Source organism: Sus scrofa, chromosome 2 (genome assembly GCF_054392235.1).
Source record: "Sus scrofa isolate SSC_HxYL_T2T_F1_AM1 chromosome 2, Sscrofa_HxYL_maternal_Yorkshire_Landrace_v2.0, whole genome shotgun sequence".
In the NCBI taxonomy this organism is placed as follows: Eukaryota; Metazoa; Chordata; class Mammalia; order Artiodactyla; family Suidae; genus Sus; species Sus scrofa.
Window position 1 is genome coordinate 70,689,633 of NC_139384.1, and position 23,148 is coordinate 70,712,780.

A 23,148-nucleotide genomic window follows, 5' to 3' on the forward strand; every position below is an offset into this window, starting at 1 on the left:
AACCTTGCCTGAATTTCTTGTCTGGCATCTTACCAATTTCTATTGATTAAAGAGAACAAGAACCCAGATTGGTAACACAATCAATAGGTAAATAAGAACTGGAGGTCTAAAACACAGCATAGTGATTATAGACATTAATACTATATGGATTTCAAAGTTGCTAAGACACCAGATCTTTAATTGTTTCCACCAAAAAAAGGAAAGATAATTATGTGGTATGACAGAGGTGTGAGTGAACACTGCAGTGGTAATCATATTGCAATATATAAATGGATCAAGTCAGCACAGTTGTATCCCTTAAACTTATACAAGGTTATATGTCAATTATATCTTAATGTGTAAAAATCTTCCTTGACAAATTAAAATTGTTTCAGAATATGGACGTATATATTTATTTTTAAAAATTTTATGTATTTATTTATTTATTTTTTGTCTTTTTTAGGGTTGCACCTGGGTCATATGGAAGTTCCCAGGCTAGGGGTCAAGTCGGAGCTGTAGCTGCCAGCCTATTCCACAGCCACAGCAATGCGGGATCCAAGCCGTGTCTACAACCTACACCACATAGTGCAGCAATGCCGGATCCTTAACCCACTGAGGAAAGCCAGGAATCGAACTCACATCCTCATGGATACTTGTTGAGTTCATTAACCACTGAGCCATTATGGAACTCCCTACATATTTATTTTAAAATGACACTATATAATACTTAATGGACACTAGTGTATGATGATACTGATACTGCACAACAACACATGTAATTAAAACACACAAGTGATAAAATGGTCAAATTAGGCAAAGTTAAAAAAAAGAAAATCCATGTATCCCTGTTTATGTTGGATAGTAAACTATATATCATTTGACCTAAAGTTGAATCCAGTCCTTCTCTACAACTTGAGCAGTGAAAACAACTTGTCTTACTGTGAAGTGTGAGGACGTGGAAACAATTCTAGTCAAGACTGGGAAATCCAGATCCTCTTCCTTTGCAGAATATACCGCATGTTTTCTGTTAGCCATTACATGTATTGTCTTATTACACCCTCACAACAGAAGATCAGGGCAGGTAAACGGACATCCACTCCCTTCGACAGAGGGGAAGCTCAGGTTCAGATGGTTGCATGACTCATTCAAGATCACACAGTTTGGTAGAGCCAGGCTTCTAGTGTAGATCTTTTTTGATTCCCAGGCCACTCCACCCAACATTTCACACACCATTTTTCTACAATGGGTTTTGTGGGTACACACCAAACATTCTACTATCCTAAGAATCTTTTAAACCACAAGTGGGCAATCACAATCCCCATACGCCGGAATGTGCATCTTTGGGACATTGATGGAATATTTCAAAAGATTCAGGACTACTTCATGATTTCAAAATAAGTTTTGGTCTTGCAGGAATTCCTGAGTAACTATTTCATACTGAGCCAAGGTACCCCTCTCCCTTGGCAGCAAAACCCATCTGGACTGGAATACAAGATAGGCTCTTTTATTTTCAATGAAGACCAACCTGGCCTGTGATCCTACAGGTATTCAAATGGAATGAGAACCTGGGTGTGATTGGGTACCAACAGTGAGCTAGGCACCAATGTCTTCTGGCTAACTTATTATGATTCCTTAGGCTATCAGCTTCCTGGGGTCATGAAGTCTGTCCATCTTGTTCACTATCACACCCAGCACCAGCATGGGTGTGGTGCTTAGAAGGTATCATTGATTTACAAGTATTTCTTGGATGGATGGACCAGAAATCCACACAATATTAAAGAAACCAGAGTGTTGGTTTATTATGTTTGCAGTGAGATAACTCATCACCCTCCAAAGCAGACAGAAACTGTGTGAAAAGCCTTGTTTGAGGTCAAAATGACCTGGGTTTAAATCTTGCCTCCCATTTTCCTGCTTAATTAGATGGACATCTTATGGATATATTCCACATCTGTCTACATAATAAGATGTTCAGGTTGTTGATATTTAAGATTGGAAAACATTAGGCATATCCATTATAAATGGATTGTTAAACAAATCTTGATTCATTCATAGATGGAACACAAAGTGGACATTTAAGCCATGCAATCCTTGGACTTCATCAGTGTCTTTCTCTGTGGGGATCCTATTTAGCATCATGACTTTATGTATCTTGAACACTCAGATGATCCAAATTGCTATATTTGTCCCTTTCCAACTGCCCAGTCAACATCTCAAAGAGAAATCTAGTATATATCTCAAACTTATATAACTCAAATCTCAGATATTGTACTTTACATAATCATCCTTTCTCTCTCTCTACCCCCTCTCTTTTAACATTTTCTCTTCCTTTTCTCTCCTTCTCTCTTTCCCTCTCTATCCCTCATTCTCCACTCTATGTCTATTTATGTCTCTTTCTCCCTATCTCTCTCTGTTTCTGTCTCTCTCTCTCTCACACACACACATACCCCTCGTTCACCCACAGTCTTTCTAATTGGCAACTCAGTTTCAATTTCTTGGAGACATTTCTTCTCAGATATCTTAGCACTCTTCTCTAACCATACTACACAAATAGGACACTCTGGCCAAGTCCTGTCTCTTTTGATCAAGTTTACTGGCTCCCATGTGCTTATAATCACCTGGCATATACCTGCTTATTTGATATTGTCTGTCTCTTCCCACATGAATGTTGCTTTGAAGAAAGATATTAGGGACCCTTGGTCCATTTTTGCCCACTGTTGTATGTCACACAGTATGTGGTAGGCTCTCAAATATTTTTCGTCTAAATTAAAATTTAGAAGATGAGGTAAAGGGAGGTTACTGTGTGTTGAAATTTTGTCCACCCAACTGATTGGATAAATATTTTCAAGTTTATTGACACCATGGAGTGGTCCTGGGGAAACTGGCTCTATATGTTTCTATGTGTCCTTAAGCAGGTCACCTCACCTCTCTGAGCCTATCTTGTAAGAACGTAAAAATATCCACCTCAAAGACAGTTATGAGACTGAAGTAGGACAATGCTTGTGAAGGATACACATGCTTATCCTTGGTAAGCAGTAGTTGGAATGATATTACAATGTCAAGTTTTGCTTGATGAGCTTGGGATCAGAGGGGAAGGCATGGATTGAGGAAATGGTCAATTGGAGCTACCAATTTTGACATCCATCTGTCATATGTGGCCAAAGGAGTTATCAATATGTCCAAAGGAGTAGAACCTCAATGGAGAGTGTTTCGTTCCTACAGGGGCTCCGTTGGGAAAAATCCTACTTCAATTGAGATTCCTCCCCTGCCCCTCTTCTCCCAGAATCCTCTTTTCCAGGAATAGTCTCCTATCTATTGTTCTTAGCCTTCAGGAATGGTCCCCAAGACTCATCTCTATGGTGACAGCTAATAGGAGAGGGGATATATGACACTAGATGACACTTTGCACTCTCAAGTGATAAAGAGAAATGCTTTGAATTGCAGGTAGGTTCTGTATGGTTAAGTGATGAAGCAAAGTGACCTTGGTTAAATCACATCCCATCTCTCTTTTTTATTTTTATTTTATTTTTATTTTTTTTTTGTCTTTTTGCCATTTCTTGGGCCACTCCCACAGCATATGGAGGTTCCCAGGCTAGGGGTCAAATCGGAGCTGTAGCTGCCAGCCTATGCCAGAGCCAGAGCAACACAGGATCTGAGTTGCATCTGTGACCTACACCAAAGATCACGGCAACGCCGGATTGTTAACCCACTGAGCAAGGCCAGGGATTGAACCCGCAACCTCATGGTTCCTAGTTGGATTCGTTAACTACTACGCCACGACGGGAACTCTCACATCCCATCTCTTAGCCTCAGTTATGAGCTTAGTAATAATGTATCTATCTCTTAGGATGGTTCTGGGGATTAAATAACATCATCTATGTAGGGCAATTGACAGTGATTGGCACACAATCAAGACTCAGTAAATGCCAGCTTCTAAATATCTATTTATTAATTACCTGTGGCCTTCTGTGTCTCAAACTTTGTGCTAGTTTTGGGAGTACACATGTGGCTCTGCTGCCCTTTGAAGAGTTTTCATGGTGCTTAGTTGCCAAGACCAGCTCAGCAGGTGAGGGCTGAAGAATGGGTGCTGTGAAACTTAAGAAAAAGTTAACATAAAACAAGACACAGAGATATTTACCTTAATCAAAGGTGGGAAATGGGGGACTCAAAGTCTCAGGGACCAAGAGAACCACCTCAAGAAAACACACTGCTTTTATCGTGCTATTTAGGATTACGTCAAAGTGAGGAAGGGTCTATCAGGCAGGATATAGATTTGTTTTTGTTTTTGTTTTTGTTTTTTTTATTACTCAAATGAATTTATCACATCTGTAGTTGTATAATGATCATCACAATATGATTTCCCAGGATTTCCATCCCACAGCCCAAGCACATCCCCCCACCCCCCAAACTGTCTCCTCCAGAGACCATAAGTTTTTCAATGTCTGTGAGTCAGCATCTGTTCTGCAAAGAAGTTCCATCTGTCCTTTTTTCAGATTCCACATGTCAGTGAAAACATTTGATGTTGGTGTCTCATTGTATGGCTGACTTCACTTAGCATGATAGTTTCTAGGTCCATCCATGTTGCAAAATATACTGGTATTTCATTCTTTTTGATGGCTGAGTAATATTCCATTGTGTATATGTACCACATCTTCTGGATCCACTCCTCTGTCGATGGGCATTTAGGTTGTTTCCATGTCTTGGCTATTGTAAATAGTGCTGCAATGAACATTGGAGTACATGTGTCTTTGTGAGTTGTGGTTTTCTCTGGGTAGATGCTCAGGAGTGGGATTGCTGGATGGAAGGACATTACATAATGATCAAAGGATCAATCCAAGAAGAAGATATAACAATTTTAAATATCTATGCACCCAGCATAGGTTCACCACAATACATAAGGCAACTGCTAACAACCTTAAAAGGAGAAATTGACGATAGCACAATAATAGTGGGGGACTTTAACACCCCACTTACAGCAATGGACAGATCAACCAGACAGAAAATCAATAAGGAAACACAGGCCCTGAATGATGCATTAGACCAGATGGAATTAATAGATATTTATAGGACAATCCATCCAAAAACAACAGAATATACATTCTTCTCAAGTGCACATGGAACATTCTCTAAGATTGATCATATCCTGGGCTACAAATCCAACTTCGGTAACTTTAAGAAAATTGAAATCATATCAAGCGTCTTTTCTGACCACAACACTATATGACTGGAAATCTACAACAATAAAAAAACTGCAGAAAACACAAACACGTGGAGACTCAACAATATGCTACTAAACAACCAATGGATCACTGAAGAAATCAAAGAGGAAATTAAAAAATACCTAGCAGCAAATGACAACGAAGATATGACACTCCAAAACCTATGGGATGCAGAAAAAGCTGTTCTAAGCGGAAAGTTTATAGCAATACAAGCCCACCTCAGGAAACAAAAAAAAGCCCAAATAAACAAGCTAACTTTACATCTAAAGCTTCTCGAGAGAGAAGAACAGACAAGACCTAAAGTTAGTAGAAGGAAAGAAATCACAAAGGTCAGAGCAGAAATCAATGAAATAGAAACAAAGAACACCACAGAAAAGATCAACGAAACAAAAAGCTGGTTCTTTGAAAAGATCAATATATAGTTTTTTATTTTTATTTTTAAAGTAGCTGGTAGCTTTTACTCTGACTTTAGGCATTTAACAATCATTAGCATTGAGGAAGCTTGGTGTCAGCTATCTATGCATAGCATCTAGAGGATCACCATTGTGCTTCTGCCTATCTGCAGCAACCCAGAGTGCCTAGGTTTGCACCTCTTTCTCCTTGCTGATGCATTTTCTGCTAATGACCGCTCATAAACCCCTTGGGACCATGAGGATCATCTTCCTCTTATTCTTAAGAGGACATATCATGCTGTGCAAAGGCATGCCTATCTGCACAGGTCTGGCATGCCTAGACCAATGCATTATGTTCTCACTCAGCTGACCACATGAATAACTTATGCCTTTTGATCTTTGTCCTTAAGCTTGTTGGGGACAAGACTTGGAACGTCAGTGTTGGAAAATGAGAGACACGTGAACATGAGGAGATCTCTACAAGGCTCTTTTCTTCTAGAAGGGCGCGGGTTCTCAAAAAGCACACGCAAAGAAGAAAAGACCCTCCGTATTTATCCCTAACACAGGTGATGTACCTGCTCCCTTCCCATTGGTCAGGTCAGGGTGCACATTCTTCTTGGTTGGCTAATTTGAAACAAATTGTTGCTGGGAGAAGAGGGAAGGCGGCGGGGGGGGGGGGGGTGTTGCAGGAAGGTGTTTCAGCCAAAACCGGCGCAAAATGGAGTAACCAAGATTTCCTTTGATAGAAAAGACATTCTGTTACTTTCCATAAGCTTAGGTTATTTATCAGCACTGAGACTGTTTTTCAAGCAGGAATATGGGGTAAAGTAAAGAAGGACAGGATGGAGTTTTCAGCATAGAAAATAGAAGTAAAGAGGCTAAGAAAAGATTGTAGAAACATGTCTCCTGATACTTGGTGGAAAGTCCGACACAGAAATGTCAGGGATCTCACCAAGATATGGACCAGGCACTAAGGGCCACCAAAATGGGTGTGACTCTTGCAGCTTGGAATGCATCAGCCAGCTCTTCTCTCATTCCTCTACCCTAATAGCTCTCACTAGTGCCTCCAGAGGACACTTGGAAGTTTCTGGAGACATTTTTGGTTGTCACAACTGAAAGAGGGGGAGATGTGCTACAATACCTAGTGGGTCAAGGCCAGGGATTCTACTCAACATCCTGCAATGCACAGAACTAACCCCACCACAAAGAATGAGCCAGCCTCAAATGTCAACGGTACCAAGATTGACAAGCCTTGCTGTGTTCACTTAAACATTTATTGAGCACCTAATGTTTGTAAAGCACTTTTTTTTTTGCCACACCCACAGTTTGTGGAATTTCCTGAGCCAGGGATTGAACCCATGCCATAACAGTGGCTTGAGTCACAGCAGTGAAAATGCCAGATCCTTAAACCCTTAAAACACCAGGGAACTTCACCAGGCACTTTTTGAGATGCCACTGGGGGTATACTTTTGACCTTATTAGATAGATCAGAACACTGATCTCAGTGTTTCCAGCTGAAAGGGGAAGATGGGGCTATTAAAGAGATAATCACACTAATTAAAATATATGATAAATTCCAGTGAAAGCTATGAGGAAAAGAAATAAGTTGCTATGAGGTCTTATAATAGGAGTGGTGACTCTGTATGGGGAAACCAGGGTAGGCTTTCCTGAAAGGTGACATTTAAGTTCAGAGAAAAGGATATGTAGGATATGCCAGGGGAAGGGTTTTCCAGGTAGAAGCAGCATCATGTGCAAATCCCCTGAGGTCCAGCATTCTTGGTTTATGGCAGGAATACCTGGGATGTTAGAGAGGCTGGAGATCTGGGGAGGGCTGGGCTGTACTGTTAAAGTATAGACCTGACCATGAGAGAGTTTGTATTATGTCCAAAGGGTGTAAGCAGACATGTGATTTTTCAGATTTCTTCTTCAGAAAAATCCCTTTGGCTGATGGACAGAGACAACTCGAAGGATTGAGAGTAGAGGGAAAAAAAACATTCTTGAGGAGGGGACTGGACTTTCTTCTGACAGCAAGGCTGTCAGAGTCGACACTGGGGAAGAGCAGAACAAGAGAAGAGTAGGCAATTGCCTCTCTCAAGATGGTCTTTGACCCAAACAATTAGCATGGAAACTTTATTAGCTCAAGGAGTGAAGGTCCTCTAGAGTCTGGATATCTCTCTATCAACAGTCTTTCTCTGCACTTCAGGCCTTTTAATCACCTCTATGAGCTCTGGCCCCACCTTGGGGATACCGAAGAATGTAGCACAGAAGGAACCATTAACAAGGAATGGCAAACATCTAGGAATGCATGAGAGTGAGGACATCAGAAAGTAGAAGCTGAATAATGGAGGGGAGGTGAGGACAGGCCCTTGTGGATGGTGGGAGTCTTGGCCAACACTAAGGGGCAGAGGAGTGAGCTGTCTCCTGACTTCTGATTTGGTGGGTCATCACCCCAAGACACTGGCTGAGCTTACACTGACCTTTTAGCATTTCTTCCCATTTTCCATCACTTTGTAAGTTAATGATGGCTTCTAAATTTTTGTCTTTTGCAGGGAAAACAAATGCAATGTCCATTTTTGGGGTGGGCAGGAGGAGAAATAACCAAATATTGCTAATTAACTAATTTGAATCTTTCAATACAGTCGAGGAACCTGACTTTTTTATTTTTATTTTATTTTATTTTTATGAGAGTATGGTCAATTTACAGTGTTGTGTTAATTTCTGCTGTACAGCATAGTAACCCAGTCATATATCATATATGACATTCTTTTTCTCATATTATCTTCCATCATGGTCTATCCCAAGAGACTGGATATAGTTCCCTGTGCTATACAGTAGGACCTCATTGCTTATCCATTCTAAATGTAATAGTTTGCATCTACTAACCTCAAATTCCCCATCAAGGAACCTGACTTTAAAAGGAGTCAGGAGTTCCCGTCGTGGTGCAGTGGTTAACAAATCCGACTAGGAACCATGAGGTTGCGGGTTCGATTCCTGCCCTTGCTCAGTGGGTTAATGATCTGGCATTGCCGTGAGCTGTGGTGTAGGTCGCAGATGCGGCTCGGATCCCGCGTTGCTGTGGCTCTGGCGTAGGCTGGCAGCTATATCTCCAATTCGACCCCTAGCCTGGAAACCTCTATATGCCACGGGAGCGGCCCAAGAAATGGCAAAAAGACAAAAAAATAAATAAATAAAAGGAGTCAGAATTTTTTTTTTCTTTACTCACAGCACGAGGCAGTTTGGGGGCCAGGGGTCAAGCCAATGCCACAGCTGTGACCTGAGCCACAGCAGTGACAATGCCAGATCCTTAACCCATTGTGCTACGAGGGAACTCCAAGTCAGACTTAGTTTTAGCTCAAGCAACCTCATATTTTAAAATGACAGCCTTTTCCATATTAATGCTCCTGCTAATGAAACCAGCACAGAAAGCCTGTAGCCAGTTTTGTCAAACTTAAGTCTCCCCAGTCTTCTCACATTGAATGTTTCTTCATAAACACCCTGAAGTCAGCATATTTTCAAGTTCTGGGCTCATTTCATTGGTGCCTGCTAAAACAGATCTTTTCTTTCCAATCCAGGTTTTCATCCATTTCTGAGACAGCCTGACCTCCCCTCCTCATAACCCTTGGGAAATGTACGCTTCTTAGCTCCAGCTCCAACTTAACAAATACTAGTTTTTGCATTTAAGGGGCAAGATCTTTAGCTAACAGACATAATCGCATTATATCTCAGTTTCCTCATCTTTCAAAAAGGAACTAATAATCTGATCTCCCCTTTGAAGCAAAAGAACTAGTGTGTTTTAAGCATTTAAGGCCAAAGCTGTCTTTATCCATCAGAGAAATGCAAAGAAAAGCCACAATATGATAATCTTAGGCTGAGTACAATAAAAAGTTAGGTAATAACAAGTGTTGGAGAGGATGTGGAGAAATTGGAACCCTCATCTACTGTTAGTGGGGATGTAAAATGGTATAGTCATTTTGAAAAAGAGTCTAGCAGTTTCTCAAATGATTAAACATGGAGTTACCTTATGAACCATCCATTCCACTGCTATGTACATACCTCCCAAAATGAAAACATAAGTCCACCCAAAAACTCATACATGAATGTTTATAGAAGAAATACTCATGATAGCCAAAATGTAGTGGAAAAAAAAAAACCAGAAAATGTACCAATACATGAATGGATAAATAAAATTTGGTATATCCAAACGATGCAACATTATTCAGCTGTAAAAAGGAATGGAATTCGTGATACATGCTACAATAAATCCTGAAAGCATGCTAACACAAAAGATACCAGAACCAAAAGGAAAACTATTGTATGATTCCATGTATGGGAAATGTCCAAATAGGTCAATCTATAGAGATATTAGATCAGGACTGGAAGGAAGGGAGGAAGGAGAGATGATAGCAAAAAGATAAAGCTTTCTTTGGAGGTGATGAAATTCTAAATTGACTGTTGTGATGATTACACATATCTTTATGTGGCTGTGTTTTATGGTATGTAAAGTACATTTGAATAAAACTGTTTTTAAAAAGACCGTACCGAGTTGATGATAAGTGCTCAAAAAATGGGAAGCTGTTATATTCATGACTACTAAAAAGAAAGGAAGGACAGAGGGAAAGAGGAAGGAAGGAGGGAGGAAGGGATAGAGGGAGGGGAGACAGAGAGATAGAGAGACAGAAAGGGAGAAGTTACTTCTTCTTCTTCTTCTTTTTTTTTTTTTTTTTTGTATTTTTAGGGCCATAGTCATGGCATATGGAAGTTACCAGATTAGGGGTCAAATGGAGCTGTAACTGCAGGCCTCTGCCATGGCCACAGCAATGCCAAATCCGAGCAATGTCTGCGACCTACATCACAGCTCACAGCAACACCAGATCCTTAACCCACTGAGCGAGGCCAGGGATTGAACCTGCAACCTCATGGATACTAATCAGATTCATTTCTGCTGAGCCATGACAGAAACTCATCTGAGAAGTTACTTCTGATTCCAAATCAAACCTGTGGCCTAATCAACATATCCACCAGTGGATGAATGGAAAATCAACCTGTGGTGTATGTAATATGCCACATTGTATGCAACACGGTAGGTTGTTCAGCCATGAAAAGGAGTAAATACATACTACAATATAGTAGAAACTTGTGATGGTTAACTTGGCAGGACCATGAGGTTCACAGATATTTGGCCAAACATTACTCTGCATATTTCTGTGAGAGTGTTTTTAGATGATTTTAACACTTAAATCGATAGAGAAGTAAAGCAGATTTCCCTCCCTAGTGTGGGTGGGCCTTGCCTAATCAACTGAAAAATAAAAAAGAATAGAACAAGAAAGCTAACCCTCTACTGAACAAAAACACATTTTCCCTGCCTGGCTTTTCCTGCATGTGGGGTCTCTGGATAGCGCATTAAATCAAGAATATGCAAATTATGACTTGCTGAATTTGGAAGCACAAACCACCCACAATCTATCAGCATCTGAGATAAAAACCCCAGTTTTTTTTAAAAGTGGATCTGATTTACAGTGTTGTGCCAGTTTCTGCTGTGCAGTGTACTATACTGTACAGTCATATATATATTTTTTCTCATACTATCTTCCATCATATTTTATCCCAAGAGATTGGATATAGTCCCCTTTGCTGTACAGTAGACCTCATTGTTTATCCATTCTAAATGTAGCAGTTTGCATCCACCAACCCCAAACTTCCCTTTTATCCCCCTTCCCCTCCTCCCCTTTGGCAACCACATAAGTCTGTTTCAGTTCTGTAGATAGGTTCATTTGTGCCTATGTTCATTGCAGTACTATTTACAATAGCCAAGACATGGAAACAACCTCAATGTCTATTGACAGAAGAATGGATTAAAAATCTGTGATACATATATACAATGGAAACTACTTAGCCATAAAAAGAATGAAATAATGGCATTTGGAGCAACATGGATGCAACTAGAGATTCTCATACTAAGTGAATAAGTCAGAAAGAGAAAGACAAATACCGTGTGATATCACTTGTATGTGGAATCTAAAATATGGCAAAATGAACTCAGGGTTGTTTTGATTGAAGGTGCAGTTTCAATATAGTCACGCAAAGGAAGCAAAGTCACAAGATGTATTACTTACAGATCCCAGAAGCAGGAGGAGTGCAATGAGCCAAGGGAAGAGTATGTTGTATCCCTGATCATGAGCCAAGCAGGTGATAGAGAGCAGAGTAGAAAGCACCTATTACTTATAAGCTGATTGGAAGAGAGGTCGCTCACTTTTTGCAGACTCACTCTAAGTGGTTATTTTTAAAGGTGCCCCAGGAAAATCAAAGTGAGAACTTAACGGAAGGAATCTTAAATTTTGGTCCTGATCTAAATGTCCAGATTTGGTATGAACAGGGCTGTCATACTATAAAATGCTGGGATGGCAACTTGAAATAGCGATTTCCATATCACGGCCTTATAGATGGGATATCCTTTTGTTTCCTATCTTCAGACTCAAATATCAACATGAGCCCTTCCTGGGTCTTAAGCCTGCTTGCTATCTTTCAGACTGGAACTTGCTATCAACTCTCTTGTATGTCCAGCTTGCTCACTGCAGATTTTGGGACTTACCATTTTTCATAATCATCTGACCAAATTCCCTATAATAAATAAATTCCCTTTGTATCTATGTATAAGTGTAAATTTACATTGCAATATGTTATATTACATTTTATTATACTACTTTATATATTATGATATAGTATTATATTAATATAGCATTAATACTATAAAAATCACATAACTATATTAATATATTACTTCAGTATGACATTGTATTAATAATTATATTATCATTGCAGATTATAATGTATGATATTATATTACATATTTTATATATAATGTAATATACATTACACTGTATATAATGTAATAATATAATTATTCTTGTATCTTTGTTGTAACAAAGAGGTCACTATCAAACAGGAATTTTAGCATCTCTTCTGAGCTTGCACACTTCACACCAAGCAAGAAGAGTCCTCTTGGATGTCCTCCAATTCCTACTCCACTACTGTTTGTTGAGTGCAGACAAAATCTCAGAATCTTAGGGGCCCTATCACAGGCACCCTAAGATCTATAAAATTATATTTATCCTCACAACAGACCTATAAAGAATTGTTGCCAATGATCTCATCTTATATCCCTGGTACTAGGACTCCACAGCCTTTGTTGATGGATTTCAAGGGGTGCACAGCATTCCTTAGGAACCACCTCAACTTCCTTTAAGTCTTCTCAGTAAGAAGCATGACCTAAGAATTTGGCTTAAAACTAATTTTGTCATTGAAGTCAACATAGTAATTAACAATAGGATGCCATTTCATGTGTCAATTGATGTATTGGTTTCTTCAGGCTGCTATAATAAAAATATAAAGTTAATTGCTTAAAACAACACAAATTTATTTTTTCTGTTTCTGGAGGCCACAAGTCTGAAATTAGTGTCACTAGGCTCAAACCAAGGTGCCAGCAGGGCTGCTTCCTTCTGGAGGATCTAGGAGAGAATCTCTCTCCTACCTTTTTCAGTTTGTAGAAGCAGCCTACATTTCTCAGCCCCTGATCCCTCCCTCAAATCTCTGTCATTTCTTCTTCCCCTTTACATCTCCTACTTCTCCCAGTCTTTGACACCTCTTGCCTCCCTTTTTTGAGGACTCGTGCATTATCCAGGCTTACCTGGATAATCCAGGGTAATTCTATGTCAATTTCCTTAACTGGATCATGTCTGCAGAGTCCTTTTGCCAAGTAAGGAATGGTATTTACGAGTTCTGACATCTCTAGTGGTGGCGGTGGGGTGTTCAGTCTATATACTCAATGAGTAAAATAATAGAAGCAAACTCCCAAAAGGCTGCATCCTGTTTGGCTGGACTTATAAAGTGTCTCATTAACTTTTCTGGAATCAGTGTTTCTTTCTGGCTATGTGAAAGCAATGTGTAAATAAGCCCGCACTATATTCTTAAAATATGTCTATTCCCTCTAATTACAACCTTCTCCTTGTGGGGAAGACCAAACTTCTCTTGGCAGGCACCTGAGATCTCAATGACTTTCAATTTCTGCTTTACCACTTCAGAGCTGTGTAGTGTGGACAAATAGCTTAAAATATCAGATTCTCATTTTCTTCCACTGAAAATAATAATAGATGTAGTTAACATATAAATTTGGATAAATAAGGATTTATTTTGAGAGTTAGAGGATCCAATGCAAATGAATCTTACCACAACATATGGTAGACCTTTATATGTGATAGATATTCTTAGGATTGTTATTACAAAATCTCTTCTGCCTGCAACTCAAATGTTTGGTCTCACCTTTGAGTTACCAATTTACATCGCCCAGAGGGCTCTCTTCCGGGATCCTCAGTTATATATAATCCCAAACATTAGTCTGGGATTCAGAAGACCTGAGGTTTCCTGTGTGTCTCTTATTCACCAGTTGTGTGACTGCCACCATTTCTTATCTGTGTAATGGGAGTACCCAAGCTAGCCTCTGACCTTTGTGCCTTCCTCAACATACACACCTGAAATAAGTACAATTAAAACACAGTCAGGCGAAGTTGATGTCTTACCTAATGTTATGGGTCGGAAAGGGGAAAAGGGATTTCCATAAGACGTCAGTTAGAAACACCCTTTTAATATACTTTATGTTCTTACTTAATCATTGATCCTTCTACTTCCCCCCTTTTCTCTTTCTCTTTTTCTCACTATCTCTCCCTCCTCTCAGTCACTATATTTCTCTCCCTCTGTTTCCCTCCTTCACCCTCTCCAGCTCTCTTTTTAACTCCTTTACATTTCCTCTTTTTCAAATGCAAATAGACCTGTTCCCAACAGCCTCCTTCTGCTCCTCCTTCCCAGATTTGGCTCATTTCCTCTTCTTCTTTTTCTATAAATATAATAATTTTTATTTTTTTCCATTATAGCTAGTTTACAGTGTTCTGTCAATTTTCTATTGGCTCATGTCTTAATTATCCAATTGACTTTCAAAATGAATTTAAAGAATTCCTGCTCACTCTCTCTCTGACTATCTCTGCACTTAAATTCTGGCATCCCTCACCCAGATCAGCTCAACATACAAAAACTTGCTTCAGATCTATCCCTTCCAGAGGCAGTAAGGACATGAAAATAGTAAACCATTATTCTGGAAACAGGCAGTTTTCTTAGTTTACAATTGTTATAACAAGGATGATAATAATTAAAAGGCTTTGGACACATTTCTTCATACATAAAATTACTCAGTGCTTGGGTGGTATTATTACTATCTTTATGTTATTCTTTTTCTTATACGGGTAGGAGAGAAATAAAGTCTTCTCTTGCTTATCCACTCAGGAAGAACCACGTGCATCAGGGCCCGGACACAAGTATCACATGCTCGGCCAACTGTCTATAGATAGATAACAATTCTAAGGCATGGATGATGAGATGAAGTTCATCACATCAGGTGTAACAAGAAATCATGATAACTCAAACCCATACAAGAAGGAGACAAACAAATTGAGGAGAAACAAATAGCTAGTATGTATCAAACTCCTGTGGATTGTGGGTATATTCACTTAGCTGAATCCTTACAGCAGTTCTAAGGAGACAGACATTACATTCCCAGCTCTTCCTTCATATTTCTCTACCTCCAAATTGTTCAGGAACTTGGAGAGAATTTTCTGTGAAAGCTTTTCTTTATGGCATTCTTCAGCTCCTTATTCCGGAGGCTGAAAATGATTGGGCTCAGAAAGGGGGTGAAGACTGTATAGGTGGTGGCCATCAGAGTGTTACTGTCCATAGAACGGGGGCCCTTGGGCTTGAGGTAGATGATGGAGGCAAAACCGTAGTGCACAATAACTATGGTGAGGTGGGAGACACAGGTGGAGAAGGTCTTGTGCCGGCCCTCAGCAGAGGGGATCCTCAAGATAGCAGCCACGATGAAGACATAGGAGAGAACAATGAGGAATAAACACCCCATCAGGGCTGTGACACATACTAGGATCACACCCAAGGTGACAGAAGATGTCTCTTTCCCACAGGCCAACTTCAAGAGAGCAAGCACATGGCAGGCAAAATGGTGGATTTCATTAGACCCACAGAAGGTGAGGTGGAAAACTATCATTGTCACCATCATCCCCATGACTGAGCCACCAGCCCAGGACCAGGACACAAGACGGGCACAGTCACGTGTGCTCATGAGCACGTTGTAGCGAAGGGGGTGGCAGATGGCCACATAGCGGTCATAGCCCATGATCATGAGCAGGAAGGAGTGGGTGAAGCCGAACGTGAAGGAGAAAAACATCTGGCTGGCACAGGCCACAAAGGAGATGCTGTGGTGGGTGGAGAGCATGTCAACCAGCATGCGAGGGGTGACAGCGACAGTGAAGAGAATCTCAGAGGTAGAGAGGGCACACAGGAAGAGGTACATGGGTGTGTGGAGACTGTGCTCCCTCCAGATGGTGGTCATGATGAGGAGGTTCCCCAGCAGCGTGAACAGGTACATCAGCAGGTAGAGCAGGAAGAAGGTGGGCAGGAGCTGCTGAGGGAAGTTGGAGAAGCCGATGAGGATGAATTCAGACACTGTGCTATAGTTCTGAGCAGACAGTGATCCTACATCTGTTGAGATCAGAAACAGAATGAAGGCACCATAATTAAAACAAATTCTAATGTAGATGAAGTGGCCACTGAAGAGTCAGGTGCTATTAAATATTCCCTTAATTGGTCTGGGTCTCACCATCTTCATCAGTAAGATGGAGTAAATCATACAAGTTCTTACTGTTCAGCATTGTGACACAGGTAAAATGAGATCAGCACATTAAGGGCTTAAGACATAGTGTAACCACTGGGTTCTTTTTACCTGTGACTAAAATAAAGAAATGCTCCCATTTTTTGGACCAACTAAAGGCAGACATAGGCCATCAGAGCTATGTTTCTTGAATAATGTGCCTGTTCTAGAAAATATACATATGATATATATATGACTGGGTCACTTTGCTGTACAACAGAAATTGGTACAACATTATAAATCAACTCTGCTTTAATAGAAATTTTAATAAAAAGGATAAGTACTGGGCATGTGAAGTACAGCATGCTGATTACTGTTAATGTTGCTGTATTGCATTTTTGCAAGTTGCTAAGAGAACAGATGTGAAAATTTCTCAAGACAAGGAAAAGAAACTTTTTTCTTTTGCTGTCTTTTTTCTTGCATCTTTGAGATGATGCATTAACTAAGTTTACATTGGTAATCATTGTGCAGTGTATGTAAACGAAGACATTATGCTGTCCCCCTTAAATGTGCAGAGTGATTTATCAATTATATCTCCATAAAACTGAAAGAAAAAATAAATCTTAACAGAGTTCAAAAATTCAATTTAGGCAATTATTATTACAATGCAGTTAATCACATTCAAATGTTAGTACTCACATATTATTAGACTATTTATTTCTTTATTTATTGCCTTTTTGCCTTTTCTAGGGCCACACCCACGGCATATGGAGGTTCCCAGGCTAGGGGTCGAATCAGAGCTGTAGCTGCCAAGTTTATGCCAGAGCCACAGCAATGCGGGATCTGAGCTGCGTCTGCAACCTACACCATAGCTCACAGCAACGCTGGATCCTTCACCCACTGAGCAAGGCCAGGGATCAAACCCGCAACCTCATTGTTCTTAGTCGGATTCATTAACCACTGAGCCTCAAAGGGAACTCCTTTTTAGACCCTTTAGACAGCAGAAATAAATATTTTGTTCAATCATTCAGAGAACTCTCACAAAAATTGACCTGCTATTACACATAAAATATTCCCCCATCAACTGAAAACTCTAAATATTATATAGATTATAACACTAAGATTATAACACAGTAGAAAAGAAACAACCCAATATATTTGGAAGCTAAATAATTAAGTAAATAATCTTTTTTTTCAAGAGTAAATGATAAAATAAATTAAGAATTACTTCTAATGAAATAATTTAATCATCAAATGTTGGAATTTTAGTCTGAAATAAAGATGAAGCAAAATGTGCAAGTTTAAGTGTATTTATCAAGAAATTTTATCCAAGAAATTGTGCTTAAAGTCAAGGTTAGGTTATTGCAAATGATTAATAAGGTAGAAAGAAGGAGAAGACACCAATAAAAAAAAACCCATGATATTAAAATTGGGAAATAAGTACAAAACTAATGAGTATTTGAAATTAAGAAAAACATTAAGAAAATATGGTAACAAATATGAAACCATAGATGAAATGAAAGAATTTTTAGAAGAATGTAAAATTCTGAAAGTAGCACAAGAAAAAATTAGGATCTCAGGTACACACATATGTATTTTTAAAGTACTAGTTAAAGAAAAATAACATATGATATATCACTTATTGATGGAAAATTAAATATGGACCAGATGGTCCTATCTAAAATAACAAACAAATAAACAAGAAAACAAAAAACAGGAACAGATCATGGCCAAGAAGAGCAGACTTGTAGCTCCTGGGAGGGAAAGGGATGGATGGGCATTTGGGGGTTTTTAGGGATGCAAACGGTTATATTTGGAATGGATGGGCAAAGGGATCCTACTATAAAGCACAGGGAAATGTCTGTGATTGGGTTACTTTGTTGTTCATCAGAAATATTATAAATCAACTATACTTTAATAGTAATAAATAAATAAATAAATAAATAATTTTCAAAAATATTAATTAAAGACTGTCCTTCCCTAAAATTATTGGCCAAAGTGAGTTTGCAAATGAGCTCTCTTAAACTTCTATGGAGCAGTTGATGAGTGTCTTCCACATGTTCTCAACAAATAGAAAAATATGTGAAATTCCCCAGGTTATTTCATCAGGTAAGATGGTGAAAACCAGGTAAGAATACTGTCAGAAAATATTGATTTGAAAAACAGGTAAGAATATTTTTAAGAAAAGATAATTAGGGACTCATTGCATCTACCCATGCAGATTTTAAAACCCACAATTAGACATCATCCAGTCAAGTCTCGTGGTTATTAAACATAGTGTATAATGATCATGTAGATTTGGTTTATCCCATGAATGACAAGCAGTGTTCAGCATCAGGTAACCTATCATGTGACTCTTCACATGAACAAACTAAAAGAGAAAAACTGTACATTTATCTCCTTCAAGGTAGGAATAATTTTCTGAAACTCGACCCTTATGCAGGATTTTTTTTTTTTTTTAAACAGCTTTGTAACATGTCAGGGAAGGAAACTTTCCTAGCTAGATAAAGAATATATAGCACAAAACCAGCAAAAAGTACACTGAAGGGAAAACTAGATGCCTTATTTTAGGAGCAGGAACAAGCCAAGTTTACTCACTGAATCTGCTGCTCTTTAACATGGAACTGAAAGACATGAGTGGTGCTGCAAGGAAACAAAAAGAAAGCAGACGTATAAGAACTGGAAGGGAAGAGACCTGAGCATCTCCCCAGAAGAGATAAAAGGATCAGGATGTAATATGTTGGAACAGTAAGAGAGCTCAGGGCTGCAGAAGGCAAGATCAACTTCCAAAGAACATAGCATTTTCCATGGTATGATACCAGTAAAAATCATTCCAAGTAGGTAGTTGAAGTTAAAGTTACGAGAAGACTCCAAAGAGTGAAACAAACTACAGATAGACAGCTCTGAAGCATTTTTGTCTCAGGATCCTTTTACACTCAAAAACTGTTGAGGCCACTAAAGGGTTTTTGTGAGGGTGGGTTATAAGTATCAATTTTTACTATGTTAGAAATTAAAACTGAGAGTCTTTAAAACTATTTAGTTTTTAGTACATTTAAAAGAAAAATAATAAGCCTAGTACATGGTAACATAAGTAACACTTTTAGAAAAGTAAAAACACTTTGGAGAAAACTTTTAGTGAGAAGAGTGGCTTTGTTGCACATTTTTGCAAATGCATCTGAATGTCTGCCTTGTAGGAGACAACCTGATACCCGTGTCTGCTTCTTCATTCAAGGATGTTTTCATTGATGTAGATGATGAAAAATATCCTCATGCGTACTTGAAAGAGCGAGGACTTTGTGGACACCCAGAAAATGTCTCAGGGACCCCCAGAGGTCTTCGTATCACACTTTGAAAACCTGTTATAAAAGAGCTAGGAATTCGCCAGAATCGTGAAAATCCAAAGCCCCTGGTCTGAGAACCGAGAACCACTGACTTGGGAGCTGCAAAGGGCCCCACCACTGAGTGAGAACGAGGGACCAGATGGGCAAGCCGAGAAGACCCCAGGCAGCCTCCCAAGGATTAGCTCTTCTCTTACTGCCCTGCACTCTGGGACTGACCCCATCCCCAGCCTGGGCAGTGCTACCCACAGCTGTAGGATTCTACCTTCCTACCCTCTCCCTCCTGCCCTCAGCCTGCTCTGCCTCTTCCATGAAGCAGCCAGCAGGAGACAGCAAAAGAAGCTCTCCTACTTGATGCCGTCAGGGGTACCCACAGGCAGGTGTGGGATCAGACCTCCTAGAACAGATGCTGTCTGCTTTATCTCCACTGCAGCCTTCCCAGCTGGCTGCTCCCTGGGGCCTCTTCAGGATGCCAGCCTGGAGGAGTTTTTCCTCAGGGTCTGGAGAGGCCAGGAGGGATCTCAAGGGCCCTTTCAGGGGCCTGCTGCCTCTAAAGCTTCTTCCAGCTATCAACACGTAAAAGGACTCCCTGCTGCCTCTCTCTGCCCAGAGACCCCATCCCACGCTGAGGGCTGAGGGGCTCCCAGTCACGTGGAAAACTGGATTGGGCCCAGATGCCCTTTTTATCTTGGGGTCAAGGCAGGGTCAGAGGAAAGGCGGGAGCTGGAGGAGTCCCAAGGGGGCATCCAGGGCTCTACCCTGGGGTAAAGGCAGCTGGAGGGCTTCTCAGACAAGGGTACTTTGGAGCTGGGTCTTGGAGACTTGTTTATATTGGGTAATTTAAGGCCTCACTGCCTTCTGGCCAAACCAGATGGCCACACCTCTCTTCCCAGTCAAATTCTTCCATATTTACACTGTCCTGGTGATTCATCCAGCCAGTCTGACATTTGATGATGCTTCCCTGTGCTGCCAACCAATATACATATTTTGGTGTTGTCCTTGGTTTCCGACCCTCTGATAAGAATGCCTTTTGTGTGCTAATGCATTGGCTGCAGGTTTATCCTTGTAAAGCATCTTTGTTTCTAACCCAAACGGGTGACATTGCCTTTGAGTTACCAACTGAGTTCCACAAAAAACCGCCTTCCTGGATCCTCAGTCCCAAAGACCAGAGTGGGAGCTGGGCAGAAACAAACATCTGTGCGTCTCCATTTATTCACGGGTTTTGTGACCTTCACCATCTGCACATTTCCCATCTGCACAGTGAAGGTTCCCATAGGTAGCCTCTGACCTGTCTTTGTGCCATCCTGAGACAGCACTCTGCTCTTCAAGGCACTCCCCAAATAGATGCGATGTTAACCAACAATGAAAATTTATGTTTCACTGAATGTTTTGTGTGGTGGAAAGGGGAAAAGCTTTCCGCAGATATGACATAAAACCCCCTTTAAAATGTCTATATTCTTATCTAACCACTGACCCTTCTTCACCTCTTCCCTTCTCCTTATCTTCTCTCTCACCTCCAAATCGCTCTCTGTGTTTCTCTCTTACTTTCCCTCCCTCCCTCTTCTTCCCTTCTCTTTCTTCTTTTTCATATCTCATGTGCCAGTAGCCTTGTAATTAGGAAACAATTTCCTTGGTGACAAATAGTTTCTTTCTTTACATTTCTTCTAACTAAAAGGATGATTATAAAACACTGGGCATGGTGCTTGATATTTAAAAATTCTCAATTCTTGATGTTTTTTATTATTATATTATGTTATTATTTTTCATCTTATATTGGTGAGGACAGAGAAAAATAAAGTCTTCTGTTGCTTGTCCATTCAGGAAGAACCAAGAGCTTCAGAACCAACACTCATTCATATCCTACTCCCTACCTTCCTATAAATACAACCCATTCTAAGGCATAGAGAGTGGGAGGGAGTTCATCACACTTGGTCATAAATGAGACATCATAGTGGCAAGAGGGTGGCAAAGAAATGAAGAGAAACAAATCACTAGTATACATAAAACTCCGATGGGGTGTCAGTATTTTAACACAACGGAATCCCTACCACAGTTCTTTGGAGACAGATATGATCCTGGCATTTCTTTGATATTTTCCCAACACCAATCTGCTCACCAGCAGCTTCAGGGAAAGAATTTCCTGAGATAGTTTTTCTTTATGGCATTCTTCAGCTCCTTATTCCGGAGGCTGAAAATGATTGGGCTCAGAAAGGGGGTGAAGACTGTATAGGTGGTGGCCATCAGAGTGTTACTGTCCATAGAACGGGGGCCCTTGGGCTTGAGATAGATGATGGAGGCAAAACCGTAGTGCACAATAACTATGGTGAGGTGGGAGACGCAGGTGGAGAAGGTCTTGTGCCGGCCCTCAGCAGAGGGGATCCTCAAGATAGCAGCCACGATGAAGACATAGGAGAGAACAATGAGGAATAAACACCCCATCAGGGCTGTGACACATACTAGGATCACACCCAAGGTGACAGAAGATGTCTCATTCCCACAGGCCAACTTCAAGAGAGCAAGAACATGGCAGGCAAAATGGTGGATTTCATTAGACCCACAGAAGGTGAGGTGGAAAACTATCATTGTCACCATCATCCCCATGACTGAGCCACCAGCCCAGGACCAGGACACAAGACGGGCACAGTCACGTGTGCTCATGAGCACGTTGTAGCGAAGGGGGTGGCAGATGGCCACATAGCGGTCATAGCCCATGATCATGAGCAGGAAGGAGTGGGTGAAGCCGAACGTGAAGGAGAAAAACATCTGGCTGGCACAGGCCGTGAAGGAGATGGAGCGGTAGGTGGAGAGCATGTCGACCAGCATGCGAGGGGTGATGGCAACCGTGAAAAGAATCTCAGAGGTGGAGAGGGCACACAGGAAGAGGTACATGGGTGTGTGGAGACTGTGTTCCCTCCAGATGGTGGTCATGATGAGGAGGTTCCCCAGCAGCGTGAACAGGTACATCAGCAGGTAGAGCAGGAAGAAGGTGGGCAGGAGCTGCTGAGGGAAGTTGGAGAAGCCGATGAGGATGAATTCAGACACTGTGCTGTGGTTCTGATCAGTCATGAAATCTGGCCCTAGTGAGATCAGACACAGAATGAAGCCACAGTGGTTAAATCATAGGCTCTAACATAGATTAAAGGGCAGGTGAAATACTCTGTGCTATTTAAATATTTGCTTGACTTGTCTGGGTCCCAAAATCTTTATCAGTAAGATGGATTAAATTGTAATAGTTGTTATCATTTACTAATGTGATTAAAACAAAATGAGATTTGTATACTAATAAATTATGACACAGTTCGACAGGTGGATTTGCATCAACAGTGACTAAAAAATGAAAAGTTTACATTTTTGGAAATACTGAAATCAGACATAGACAATCAAGGTCACATGTTCTAGAAAAAACATTTATTTGGATCTTAGGGTTCTAACTTTTTTCCTCTAAGAGTCTTTGTTGTTTAACTGATGATTTAACACATATGTACTTATTTTAATACTTTTGTAGGTACTCATTTTTC

At 40.3% G+C, this 23,148-nt stretch overlaps 2 protein-coding genes across 2 annotated transcripts; both read right to left on the reverse strand.

Moving 5' to 3' along the window:
- Positions 1 to 15,224: 15,224 nt before the first annotated feature.
- LOC100525859 (olfactory receptor 10H4-like) lies at positions 15,225 to 16,166 on the reverse strand. Its single transcript, XM_003123465.2, has one exon. The coding sequence runs from the start codon at positions 16,068 to 16,070 to the stop codon at positions 15,225 to 15,227; it is 846 nt and encodes a 281-aa protein (XP_003123513.2). The 5' UTR covers positions 16,071 to 16,166.
- A 5,588-nt stretch (positions 16,167 to 21,754) lies between these two features.
- LOC100525684 (olfactory receptor 10H4-like) lies at positions 21,755 to 22,696 on the reverse strand. Its single transcript, XM_003123464.3, has one exon. It carries the CDS (start codon positions 22,694 to 22,696, stop codon positions 21,755 to 21,757), a length of 942 nt encoding a protein of 313 aa, XP_003123512.1.
- Positions 22,697 to 23,148: the final 452 nt, after the last annotated feature.

Bases quoted from the DNA above. Each gene is read 5' to 3' on its own strand.
- LOC100525684 (XM_003123464.3), bottom strand. From the start codon at position 22,696: ATGACTGATCAGAACCACAGCACAGTGTCTGAATTCATCCTCATCGGC.
- LOC100525859 (XM_003123465.2), bottom strand. From the start codon at position 16,070: ATGTACCTGTTCACGCTGCTGGGGAACCTCCTCATCATGACCACCATC.